General features: G+C 41.5%; 1 protein-coding gene across 3 annotated transcripts in view; it reads left to right on the forward strand.

Moving 5' to 3' along the window:
• MYO5A (myosin VA) overlaps nucleotides 1-13018 on the forward strand; it is a 98478-nt gene that overhangs the window by 18453 nt on the left and 67007 nt on the right. For all 3 annotated transcript variants that reach the window (XM_058811757.1, XM_058811756.1, XM_058811758.1), the window contains exons 2-4: nucleotides 2389-2499; nucleotides 3535-3706; nucleotides 8553-8697. In XM_058811757.1, the coding sequence (XP_058667740.1) occupies nucleotides 2389-2499; nucleotides 3535-3706; nucleotides 8553-8697 (428 nt within the window). The remainder of the gene's footprint in view (nucleotides 1-2388; nucleotides 2500-3534; nucleotides 3707-8552; nucleotides 8698-13018) is intronic.

Consider the following 13018-nt stretch of genomic DNA (forward strand, 5'->3'; position numbering starts at 1 on the left):
ATTGTTTTGGGCATCTTCTGTTTTTCAAATCATTTATCTCCTGGGGAGTAGGGAAAAGATTATATAATTAATAAAGTAATGTAGCACTTCTGCACTGAGAACATTAGCAAATACGTATGAAACTAACAAAACTCAAAGAAAAAAAATAAGCCACACAAGCACAAATTGACTACAAAGAGCAAAGCTCCTTGTCTTTGTATAAAGTGGATTCTTAGGGCTGGCAGTAACACCCAGTGGTGATGGAGAAAGGCCAGGTGTGGGAGCATGATATACTCTGTAATGGGAAAGAATGAAATAAATAACAGCTCACTTTCATCATTCTCCTTTCTCTTGGTTTATGTGTGTGGGCACAAGCTGTGCAGGAGCTCTGGGGCTGAAGGCACTGCTTTGCCATGTGCTGAGGGTAAAACCATTGGTTTAGGCTGTTGTTAATTCCCCATGTGCAGTGTTCCTGAGGATCATCATGGGTTTGGGAAACAAGTTGTTTCCTGAAGTCAGCAGGCACAACTTCCCAAGGGTTTTTCCTGGGAAGCCAGTGAGAAACACAGAGAGAAGAGAAAACAATTCTGATCTGTATTCTCTGCTCCTGTTTTTGCACACGTGAAGTGTGTTATGGAGATGTTTACCCAAAGAGATTTGTTAATTGGACACAGGTGAAAGTTGTTTTGAGTGATTAATCAATCACTCAAAGCTGAGTCTGTCTGGAGACAGTCACAGGTTTTTCCTTAGCATAGTTTTAATATAGTATTAATGTAATATAGTATATAATATTAATGTAATATAGTGTAAGTTTTTAATTATAAAATGTAACTATAATTTTATATATAATATAGAAAACATATGATATTATTATATTGACTATTTTATTAATAAATAATCATAATATATGACATGATATATAAAATATAGATATAATTTTTATTTTAAAAATATAGATTAAATATCATATTTCTATTATACTTTTTATTATGAAATGTATTTTTAGTATAAATTCTTTTAATATGACAATTGTTCCTCCTTCTGAATGTTTGCCGTGTGGGGGACGCCCTGATATCATAGTCCTGCTGCTCAATACATTTTATCATGCCCTCTCTTGCAATAAGAAAGCAATATGAAATTTTTCATCAAGTTTTTCAGAAAATGCCTAGCATTTTCTGAAATACTAACAGAAACAAGCAGTTTCTATTTTTCTGTAGTGGGAAAACTGGGTTAATAAGGGGGGGAAAGCCCTCTTTGAGGCAGAGGAAGCTGTCCATAAAGAAGTTGTGTAAGATTAGGTGGTGAAGCTGCATGACCAAATGCAGTTTTCTCTGCCATCAAATGCTTTGACAAATATAGTTATTAAAACATAGTTATTTTGAAATAAGTTAGTGGACTGAGAGTGTTTTGCAATGTGTGCACCTCCAGAGCCAAGAAGCTGCTTGGTTTGCTCAGGTGTGGCTGTGGTGTGAGCTCAGTGCTCTCCAGGCATAGCAGGGGCATTGCTTCAGGAACCTGAACATATTAAAAATGTCTCAGCCTTTTCCTTGTCCTACTTAAGAGCTGTGTTCCTGTGTGTGTATTTGCATGTTCATGGGACTCTGTAAGTGACCAGCTGGTTTCCAGTTTTCCATACATCTTTAATTGATTCTTGAATATGAGGTACCAATTGTATCTTCACTCTTTGAAAAGTATGAATATGCTTGCTGGTTTTGAAAACAAATAATGTGTTTGCACTGTGTCGCTTTTGTGAATAAAGTTTGTATGAAAATGGTCATTAATAGGAATCTGCTTTGTTGTTGGGTTTTTTCCTTATATCGGGAGGCCATTTCAACCAAATCTTTCAGGTTTTTTTCTTTTGGCATTCTGAATATAATAAATTTTAATCTAGCCATGTTTGTAACTACAAAGGAAGAGCTTTTAACACTTGATCAGGCAGCTTTGCCTAAATTAACACAGATGGGCCAAAGTATTCTCTTTGGGGAAAAAGAGGACAAAAATGGTTCTATAATATTATGCTACAAATGCATTTAGAACCTACTTAAGAGTTACTCCAAGTAATCTTTTTGGATAGTCAAATTTTTGATCTTTCTGGAAATGCTGTTTTTTTTTTTTTTTTTTTTTTACTTTGTAGATTTTCAGCATTCAATGTGTATCTTGGAATACCTTCTGCATGGAAAATGCCTTTTTCTCTCTGTGTAGGCAATAAAATTATGTTTGGCAGCCATTTATCAATAGAACAAGTTATTCATCTCAGATGTACTAATTAACTTGCCTCTTGCTTAAGGCGTTGTCTGTTAAACATGTATTTAAAAAACACAAAAATATTTTTAGTGTCATTCATTTCAATGATTTAACTATAGTTCAGCCAAAGCTCACCAATCTTTTGCTGTTGTTTTTGTTCTGCAGTATGCCAGGGTCTGGATCCCTGATCCAGAGGAGGTGTGGAAGTCAGCAGAACTCCTCAAAGATTATAAACCTGGAGATAAAGTCCTTCAGCTTCGACTGGAAGAGGGCAAGGTAAGTCTGTGTATGGTTTGTAAGCTGATAGTTCTTGTTCTCAGCCTTGACCTTTCTATTGCAGGAAGCTCTGCTGTCACAATATATCTGTATTTAGGTGTGTGCAGTTGGCTTTGTCCACTCACTTTCTGCAGCATTTTTTGGTGTGATAAATTTTACTGTTTAGTTACAGAAATCAATCAATTCTGCCTTGTTTTTAAAATAAATGAAAAAGCAGTTGCTTTTATCCACTGCCTGTTATGCTCAGTTGCATCATCTTTTTCTACTTTTGCCATTAAACATATAGCCCTGGTTTGCTGTTCCAGGGAGACGGGGTTGCTAGGAGAACAGTGTTGCAGGGAAATAACTGTGGCTTTTAAGTTGAACATAACCAGCAGAAAATTAATAAAGATAAAAAAGGCAAGGATTAAGGGCATTACAAAGGAAGATGCTGTGTGCTGTGTTGAGAAATGATGACATGTCCATGTACAGCTCATTTGAGTTGGTTTTTTTTCATGGAAATAGCAGGTGAATAAAGTGATTTTAGATCTCGAGACAGATGCAATTAGAACATCTGTATTAGAGATTAATTTATATCTGAAAAAAGTTCTAAGCAGCATTTCTTTCAGTGTTTGTGTTCTTCATGGTGTTCTGCCAACATTCCCATGTTGTGTTACTGTGTAGGAAGCTGACTATGATAGATTGGTGAAAATCTTCTTCCTCTGCCTGTTCCACTCAAGAGGAAAACAATAGGGAAAAAGCTGGTTAGATTTATGATATAGTGTATTTAGGTTTATTTAATAAAAAGATAATGCAGCCAAAGCATGGGGTTCGCTTAAGTAATAGTCTAAGAAGGTAATGTCTCTATACAGTTGTACAGATAGAAAACCCTTCTGGGAAATTTTAAATGACATTTTTGGAGAAACAACTGCTAAGTCAAGTCACTAGAGAACAGAAATTGTGCCTTGTGGTTTTTCACCTTGTTATGTTTTGGTTGGAGGAGCTGGGTGAGGGGAGCTGGCCAGCAGCTCTCTGAGCTGTCCTTGTGGTTTGCAGGACCTAGAGTACAGCCTTGACCCCAAGACCAAGGAGCTGCCCCCCCTGAGGAACCCTGACATCCTGGTTGGTGAGAACGACCTGACAGCCCTGAGCTACCTGCACGAGCCTGCTGTCCTGCACAACCTCAAAGTCCGCTTCATCGACTCCAAACTCATCTACACCTACTGTGGCAAGTACTGCCTTTCACGCCCAGCCTTGCAGAGACTGCCCTGGGCAGCAAGGGCAAAGCTGGCTGTTCATGTCTGCCTTTAATTTAAAGTCATTTAGTGATGGCAGATGCTGGACTGTTCTTAGGGAAATCACTGTTTGTGGTCATTAATGGACTGGAGAATATTGAGGTTCAGAGAAGATTGCCTTCACTGTGTGTTGCTCTAGCTCCCCACTGGAATCTGTTTATAAAATGTGTATTCAGCAGTTTTTCCTTCACAGTGGGATTCCTGTGTGGTTGGTGTGCTCTGTAGGCTTGGGCTGGGTGGGAGGAGGATAATACACTGCAGATGCAGGAGCTGGCCTTGCTCTTGGGTGGATTTGTTGCCTACCTCTGCAGTGAGCTCCTCCATCTCTTTTAGAAGATGTCAATTTCTTTTCTTTTTCATGTTTTGAAATCTGGGCAGCTACAGAAGTGAATTTGTAACAGTTCACGAGCCCAGGCTTGTCTTATCACAGTTACAATTGATCTTGGTTTTAAAAAAAAAAAACAACATTTAACTCACAGCAGAGGTTACCCAAACTTGTAATTGCCTGTGGTATTTTCAGATGGCCAGAATGGAGGAAAGATACTTAAATAATCACTTTGTCATAAGTGCAAAATTGTAACTGAATGGTCTATGTTAAAAATAAACATTGTGAGGTAGTTCAGGCTTGAAATTTACATCTGATGGTTCTGAGCTTTTTTTCCTATGTGTGCATATGTTCCTTTTAAATCTCAGTGTTTAGTCAAACTACACTGCTAGCTTTTAACATAACTTTTCCATAAGGGAGGCAGCACATCAAACATGTTGTGATGGACAGACAGAGGCATTAACATCCTGCCACAGTTTGCTCACTCTGGCTGCTCCTGATCTGCAGATGTTCAGCAGGGCACATCTGCTCAGTGCTGCTCTCAGCAGTGACCAGAGCACAGGGGACTGGACCAGACATTGCCACCCCCTGCTTGCAGCCAGACCTCGCTCCCATCGGAGGGGGAGATGATTCACACCACATCTCATCCAGCCATGCAGTCAGAGCACAGAATAATTCAGGTTGGAAGAGACCTCTGGAAGTCTTTAGTGAAGCTTCCTGCTAGATCAGGTTCCTCAGGGCTCAGACCAGCTCAGGTATCTGTGTGTTTGAGTATCTCCTCTCTGGGCAGCCCCTGCCGAGGCTGCATTGCGGTCCCAGCACAGGGAAACCACCCCAGCTCTCCCATGGAACACAGACATGATCTGTGGTTCTCTCCCAAGTGCCCCCCGGCAAAGCTCTTGTGTGAAAGGGCTTTTGTGCAGCTGGAGCCTCATGGCCTGAGCTTGTAAGGGCTTCTCAGTTTCATGGTCCCCTAACACCACCATGCCCCCTCCCACCAGCCTGTCCGGGCTGTGTCCTGGCTGCTTGCAGACAGCATTTCAGAGGCTTTCAAAAGGAATGTGTTGTCTATTGGTTGTGTTTCCCTGTGTTTGGGAAAACATGAAAAAGGTGCATTTCAAGTATTCCCCAGTGCAGTTGTAGTTGTGGTTTTGGCTGGTTTGATCATTTCTCCTGGGCTGGGAGGAGGAGCTCCTTTAGCTCTGCATGCTTGGTCTGCCAGAGGGCCTGGCATGGAAGAGCTGGGGCAGCTGGTGGTGGACCCAGGTGGTTGTGGGAGCTGCTGGGGTGTTTGTCAGGAGTGAGTGGAGCCAGCAGCGTGGGGCTCCTGGTGCTCAGAGGGAAGGAGGTGCTGGAGGCTCAGCGCTGCTGAGGAACGTGGGGTGCAGTGCTTGATCCTTTGGGGATGTAGACAGGGCTGTGCTGTGTTACAGGCTGAGCAAAACAGAGTTGGCAGGTCAGCCCCTGGAATCCTGATCCTTTGGCCACAGCATCACCTTCCAGACTTGTCCATCAGCTCCCATCCTGCTGCAGGTTAATGCCCCTCTGCAAATAGCATTGCTTGGAGCTCAGCCCTGGGGGCTGCATTTGCCTCCTTAATGTGACTCTCACCTCAGCCAGGTCAGTTCAAATAGCCTGTGAGGGTGCTTTGGGCTGACCCACGTTATGCAGCCCAAAGGAGACCAAAACCACTTCACTCCATCAAGAGAATCACAGGAACAATATTCTCAACACTGGAACTGGAACAGGAATGCATGGATGGATAGTTGTCCAGGGCCCTAGAAATGAATTCAACCGTGCTGTTTAAGTGTAACATGTCAAATTTTAAATTTAAAATTTCACTTTCAAGTAAATTCAAACTTTTAAACAGAAAACCTGCTGATTTCTCAATTTCAAGTCAGCCTCTCACCAGCAATTTAGAGGTGATTTATACCTTTGCATTACTGTTAGAAACATAAAATGAGGAATTAATGAAGTTAATAGGTTACAAATGAAAATTTGGATGCCTACATGGAAAAACTGCTGTGGCTGTGGTGAAAACTCAGTCAATCTTGCTGATTACTTCAGGTTAGTAAAAAGTACTGTCTTCTATGCAGGAGAGCAAAATTTAAATTAATAAATTGCTTATGTTTATGTCCAGTTTTGCCATAGATGGGTGTGTTCAAAGTAAAAGAATGGGATAGGCTTACTTTGAGCATATATAAAGAAGAATGGCACACAGAGTATCCAGAGTTCAACTTAGTGTAATTGTAGGAAGAAAACCACACACAAATCTGATTTAGGAAAGGCCATATTTCTTAAAATAGCAATATGATTTAGTGGAGATAAAGAGAAGTTATATGTAAATTAATCTGGATTATAGCCCTGTGTGGCAGACTGATTTCAAAGTTCCACAGAAAGCAAATAATTCCTGACTCACTTGTTTTGGTTATTTCCAGATGGTAGTTGCTTGCAGATTTTACAGACTGCTACTGAAGTTAAGTGTTTTAATATGCTGGAGACTCATCATGGGGCTGCTTGTTCCCAATTCCAGGGTTTATTTTTGCCAGCATAACCAAAGGCAGGAGGGAGCTGTCAGAAGTCTCACACAGATTTTTGTAATGTCTTTGAAGAGACTTGCAGGCCTGAGAGGCTCAGCTTGGTGGTGTGCTGTATTTCACTTTTTACTGCTTTTTCTAAGGGCAGATATTAAAAATTGACATACAAAATATTCCTCGAGTCCTGTAGTACTGAGGCCACTTCTGTCCCTAACCCCCACTCTGATTTTTTTGGTTCATCATTACAGCATTAGAACTTGGCAGGAATGTTTATAGAGATTTTTCACTGGAGCTCCTGAGTCATTTCAAGTTGTGGCTGATGGAAAAACACCAACCCTCCTCACATGGGTGTGTCAAGGCATAAAACTTGCTGTGTGTTTGAGGAAATAGATCAAGGCCTCAGATCTCTCCCTAAAACATATCCTCTCGTTTCATGTTTTTGCTATGGTTTGTGCTTGATCTGTAGATGCATGAAAGGGTTTAAAAATGGGTTGATGCTCCCAGCAGTGCCAGACTGTAGATGCTTTCATTTCCCTTCTCCCAGCTTTTCCATGGAAAATTTCTTAGATAGGCATCACCAGACTGTAATCTGCAGAGAGCTGGGCTCAGCACTGAGGAAGTCCGTGTGTGTAAGAGTAAATTTCAGAGTAAATTTAGAAGCAAGTTGAGTGCCATGGAAACGCTCCTGAAGCAGGTTCTTCAGGGATGGATTGTCCAGGCATGCTTGGTGCAGTCACTGTGCAGCCATCTGCAGCTGCGTTGCCACTCTTAGGCACCAAATGAAGAAATTCTGGTTTTAAAATGTCCACAGTTAAAATTAGAGGGTTTGTTTTTTTCCCCTTAGCACCTTGTCCAGGGGGCACAGTGTGCATGGCACAGCTGGCTCTCACTGGTCAGTGTTTCCACCCTTGCACACAGCAAATAAACTTTCCCTGCCTTTTGTAAATGCTGCAGGAGAGAAAGTTATAAGGGAGCTTTGTCAGATTATCCCTGTGGGTAGAGCAATCCTCATTTCTCATGAAAAAGAGGATTGTCTCAAAAACATTTGAGGTCTCACTGTTTGTGGCAAGGAAGTTTGTAAAGAGTAAGGCTGAATTTTTCCTGTGCAGGGAGAGTTAAAGAATGGCATGAATTTAGAAGGGCTGTAGTGATGAGTTGTATTAAAAAACCAGATATGTGTTTAATCGATGGGGAAAAACTAGGAAATGGGAGGTGTGAGTACAAGCTCAGCTATATCAGATGAGGATGTTCTAGTGCCTTCTAGGGCTATAATTGCCTAATTTCCTGACTGGGTGCTGCTCTGTGTCAGCCCTATGAAATACATCTACCGTTTGGTTTTTGATGCCTTTGACCAGGAGGTTGTCCTGCCTGATTGGCAGAGGTGCCCTGGAATCCAAATTACACTGTGTCTCTACATTGTTGCTTATTACAAAAACTGAGGATGTCATTCTTTCACAACAGCTGGAGGATTAACACACTGCACGTACCCAAACTGGCAGGCAGTGAGAGCACCCAGCAGTTACACTTCACAAATTACAGTGTCACTGGTAATTCAGAGTAAAACACAGGGAAATACAATGCACTTTCATTGGGTTACTGCACTGCAGTATTTCAAGTCTGCACATTCTGAATCTCTTTGGATTGTGCATGATAGCTTTAGAAAAGGCAGCTAGAAAAGGTAAAAAGTTGTCCCTGATGTGTTTACCAAAGCAGGGTGGAAGTAAACTCATGGTACTTTGTGTGTGCAGAACTATATTCAGAATAAATCTCTGTTGAAGTCAGTAATATCAGATCCTTATTCTTTACATTTTTAGAAAGATTAGAACAATACTTGATGTTAAAACCATTTTTGCTAGGGTTTGTTTTTTTTTTTTTTAACAACTATTATTAATTCTTTTTGTTTAATTTCCTTTGCAGGTATTGTTTTAGTGGCCATAAATCCTTATGAACAACTGCCTATCTATGGAGAAGACATCATCAATGCCTACAGTGGCCAGAACATGGGGGATATGGACCCACACATCTTTGCAGTGGCTGAGGAGGCATACAAGCAGATGGCCAGGTTTGTAGACCAGAGTCCTGAAGTCACTGTTTTTCTCAAAGGAATAAAACAAAGTTTCTGGCTGATGCTCTTCTCTTTAATTTATAGCTTGTGAAATATTTTGCAATGTCTGTCTTTTATCTAGTGTTTTAGTACATTTCACAAGGGGAAGAGTTGCTTAAGTTAATGAACAGTAAAGCTTTATAAAATGCTGTGGAGATCATGGCCACTGACACTTAGCAGGAATTACCACAGATTTTGTCAGTATTTAGGTCTAAAATTAGCCCTGTGCTTTATATGATTGTTTTTATTATTTGATTACCAAAATAAAGAGATTTTTTAGTTGTCAGTGGATTATTAGAGAGAAAAGGGCCAGGTTCTCAGCTCTTTTGTGGTTGTGTGTGATACTGACAAGAGAAAAGAAATCACAGGGCTTATGAGTGCTGTTATGGGCTCCTGGCTGTGTCAGTAATGTCCCAGCTATGTAATCTGCCTGTGGCTGTTGTTGACTGGAATTAAGAGGGAGCAGAGGGAGGATTGCAAAGAGTGCCTGGAAACTGAGTCTCTAAGGACACTGCAACAGCTGTGCAGGAAATCCTCATTCTGTTGGATGTTGCATCAAAATGAGCTTGTCACCCAAGGGCAGTGGTTAGCAGGAACTTCTTCCCCTTGGCCCCAAGGGCCTGCAGTTAGGGGAGCTGTTGAAATATTTCATTTGAAATAGTGCATTTCTAGCATAAAGGGCTTTTGGGCTGCTGTGTGCTCTTTTGTTAGCAGGATGCTCCTGCTATCCTCGCTGGTTAGCTTCAAGCTGTTGTTATAGCTTTCCTTGTTGGCAATACAGCTCATGATCAAATTAATCAAGCAAAACACTGAAACATCTCTGGATTATTTGTGCTGGCCCTTAAGCTATGCTGCAGGTTAGGTAGGCAAGTGGGGAGTGGGTTGAAAATTATAAAATCTTCATGTTTGAAGTCAGCTATCCATTCATTTAAGAGTCTTAAGAACTAGACTAGTGGAGGGATAGAATGGATAAAATTAATGGAATGGATAAAGTGTTTGTCACATGCACGTCTGAATACAGTGATCTGCAATACCCAGGTAATAGATAATTTCAAAAGAAAACAGTTCAGTGCAACGTTTCATGACTTAGGGTAATTGCAAAAGAGCCAGTGTTTCAAAAATACCCTTATCTTGGTTTAACTCCAGCCAGCAACTCAGTACCATGCAGCCACTTGCTTATTCCCTCCCTCCCTGGGATGGGGAAGAGAAGCTCATGGGTTGAGATAAGAACAGGTTAATAATCAAAATAAAGTAAAATAATATAAAATAATAGCAACAACAGTACAAGCAATGAAAAGGAAAGAGAGAAAGGGGCTAAGACCCAAGAAAAAGAAGTGATGCACAGTAAAATTGCTCCCCAGCTGCTGACCAATGCCCAGCCATTCCCCAGGCAGCCATCAGCCCCAGTTTGTATCCTGGGCATGATGTTCCTGGGTGTGGAAAATGCCCTGGCCAGGTGGGCTCAGCTGTCCTGGCTGTGCTCCCTCCCAGCTCCCCGTGCACCTGCTCAGAGGCTCTGACCAGCCCCTGGCTGCAGGTGAGCACTCTCAGCACCAGCCAAGGTGTCACTGGCTGTCAGCGTTATCCCACAACTCCAAAGTGCAGCACTGCACCAGCTGCCAGGAAGAAATTTGCCTCTATTCTAGCTGAAACCAGGACAGCTCTACACCCACACTGTTGAACTGCAGAGATATCTGCCTTACTTCCTTTCTGCTCAGAAATAGATCTATAATCTGGTGTGGAAATACAAAGGCAAAACTGTGTGTTACGATAGTCACATCTTCCTCATGTCTCCTTCATCACTGCTGTTTTAAACACACTTGGTTCTCAAGTCCCTCTAAAAGCTGTACAAAATAAAACTTTATTAGCCTTATTTTGTGTCTGAGGCTTGGTACAGTGGTCTGAAATTATAGTCAGTGATGGCTGTCATCCAAATTCACAGAATTTTCATTCTTAACATTAACCAGGGGAAGTAGGAGGCTGGAGGGGGATCTGTCTGCCCTGGCTGGCTCTAACCCCTGACTGGGCTTATCCCCTCCTGGTGCTGGTATTGCTGATCCCCTGTGCTCTGTGTGCCTGTGCCATGGCCATGTCTGCCTGCCAGCCCTGCCATTCCCTGCTGCTGGGCAGACTGGGGGGCTGAGATTTTGGCTGGAGTTTCCTCTGTGGCGTTTCCTCCTTGCGTTAATTACCTTCAGCTCTGCTGCAGCCTCCGGCACTTCTGCTGTCCTGAATAACAACAAACAGGAGGTGGTAGGAGTTCCTTTTTGAAACAAATGATGAGAAATTATATGACTATGGAGATTAGCTTAAATAAGCCTTCTGAGTTATTTAATTAATTACTTTATGTGTGTCTGTTATAAACAATTTGTTATTCTTTTATGACTGACGGTGCTTTCATAGTTGCAAAATGAAATCTGGGCACACAATGCAACTGAAAAAAAATCTCTGCACTGAAGTAACAATTTAATTGTTTTAGCTTTTCAATGTTTATTTCCTTTTTTATTTATTTGGGGATTTTTTGGCCTTGTTTTTAAGAACTTTTTCTGTCATTACAACACACCAGTTTTGGTCATTGAATTTAGTTTTCTATTGCTGCTTACAAATTACTAAATCCTACCCTTTAACTTCACTGGTGTTTTTTATACTCTGAACAAGTCACCTTTACTTCTGAATTAAGTCAGAGAAAAAGAACTCCAGTTTTGCATTTGTACAGCTGACTATTTAAAAATGAAAATCAGGTTGTCTGTGATGCTGTATTAACATTTTAATAAGTGCATTGCATATTCATGTGGTAGCTAGTCATATGGCATTAATCTGCATTTATGTGTATAATTGGTGAGATTTATTTTTCTCTTGTTTCTGATCTTTCCTAACTCAATTTTTAAATGATCACTGGAATAATTAGTCATGATGCTCCTATCCTTAAGGCTTCAGTGAGCTCTTCTAAATATTTACTCCTTAGGTCATCTTGTTAATTTATAATTTAGTGATTTAGAGTTTGTTCTTTCCAGCTTCATTGCTTCATCTGCTGCAGCTGAGAAACTCCATCTATGTGCATGGTTAACTAAATGATCTCTGGAGCCTTCTTCAGCCAAAGAGAAGCCCCATGGCAGAAATCTGGAAAGCCAGTGATTAAATATTTGCATTGTGCTTTCAGAAAAAATACAGTGCAAAAATGTTGCCCACTGGAGTGACAGGGATGGAGCTCACATCTGGTTTGTGCAGGGAAATGATGCACAGCAATTGCTTGGGGTTGATTGCAGTGTAAGGCAGCACATAAAGATTCCTTTGCACATAAAGATTCCTTTGCATGTGGCATTTCCTGCTGAGTGGGAGCCAAGTGATGGGTACGTGCTGCTGGAAGTGCTGGGCCTGTTTCAGCCTCTTTATTTGCTCTTCCTACAGCACTTCTGTCCCCAGTTTCCAGTGCAGGGTTAGTGAGGGGAGCATGGCTCATCTTTACCCAAGGCCTTCAGTAAAATCAATGGGTACTGTCTGCTTGGTGGCTTCTTGTCTTTTTCAGTGCAGGAAAACATGCACAGCTCTTCAGACCAATCTCATTTTGGATTATTATTTCTTTCCTTTTCCCCTTTTCCTTCTCTTCCTCCCCTGTCATCTGTGTCTTTGTACCTGTTTCCTTCTCTCTCTCCATCTCCTGCTGCTGCTCTGCCCAGACTGACAGCTTTCTTTCAGACACCTTTGCTCTGCTGTGCCTAAAATAAGCACTGATCCAGTTTTACAGCTGCACTTAAAGTGTGCTGGGCTTAGGGCTCTGAGTGCTCCATGCTCAGCAGTAACTCTGTTGGTTTGGGTTTGTGAGGGTTTGGAGCAGATCTCCTGCTCTGTCCAAGGACTCTCCACGTGTTAATTTACAGGGTCATTCTGCTGGGGATGTGTCCATGTGGTTTTTGTGCAGAGAGGTTCTATAGGTGCAGCTCTGACCAGCTGTGCTTCTGTGGAGAGCTGGGACCTGCCCTCAGGGCTCTGCTCAGCCATGGCAGTGTACTGTCCATGGATTCCTCACTCCATTGGAGTGAATATTACAGGCTTGGGGCTGGTTAAGGCAGATGTGTGGCGTAGAAGGAAGAAAATCATTATTTAAGAATATTATTTTTGTCCCAGAAATATGAACCTCAATGCCAGCATGTGGGTGTTTGCATATGTTGATTCCTTTGAGCTGCAATGCATGCCACTTTTGTATGTCAGTCTTTCCAAATTGTTAACAAAACCCAAATTCAGTCTTCAGTTACCCCTCTGTAGTAACTATGAAAATTGA

The sequence above is a fragment of the Ammospiza caudacuta genome, chromosome 10 (assembly GCF_027887145.1).
Source record: "Ammospiza caudacuta isolate bAmmCau1 chromosome 10, bAmmCau1.pri, whole genome shotgun sequence".
Taxonomy (NCBI): domain Eukaryota; kingdom Metazoa; phylum Chordata; class Aves; order Passeriformes; family Passerellidae; genus Ammospiza; species Ammospiza caudacuta.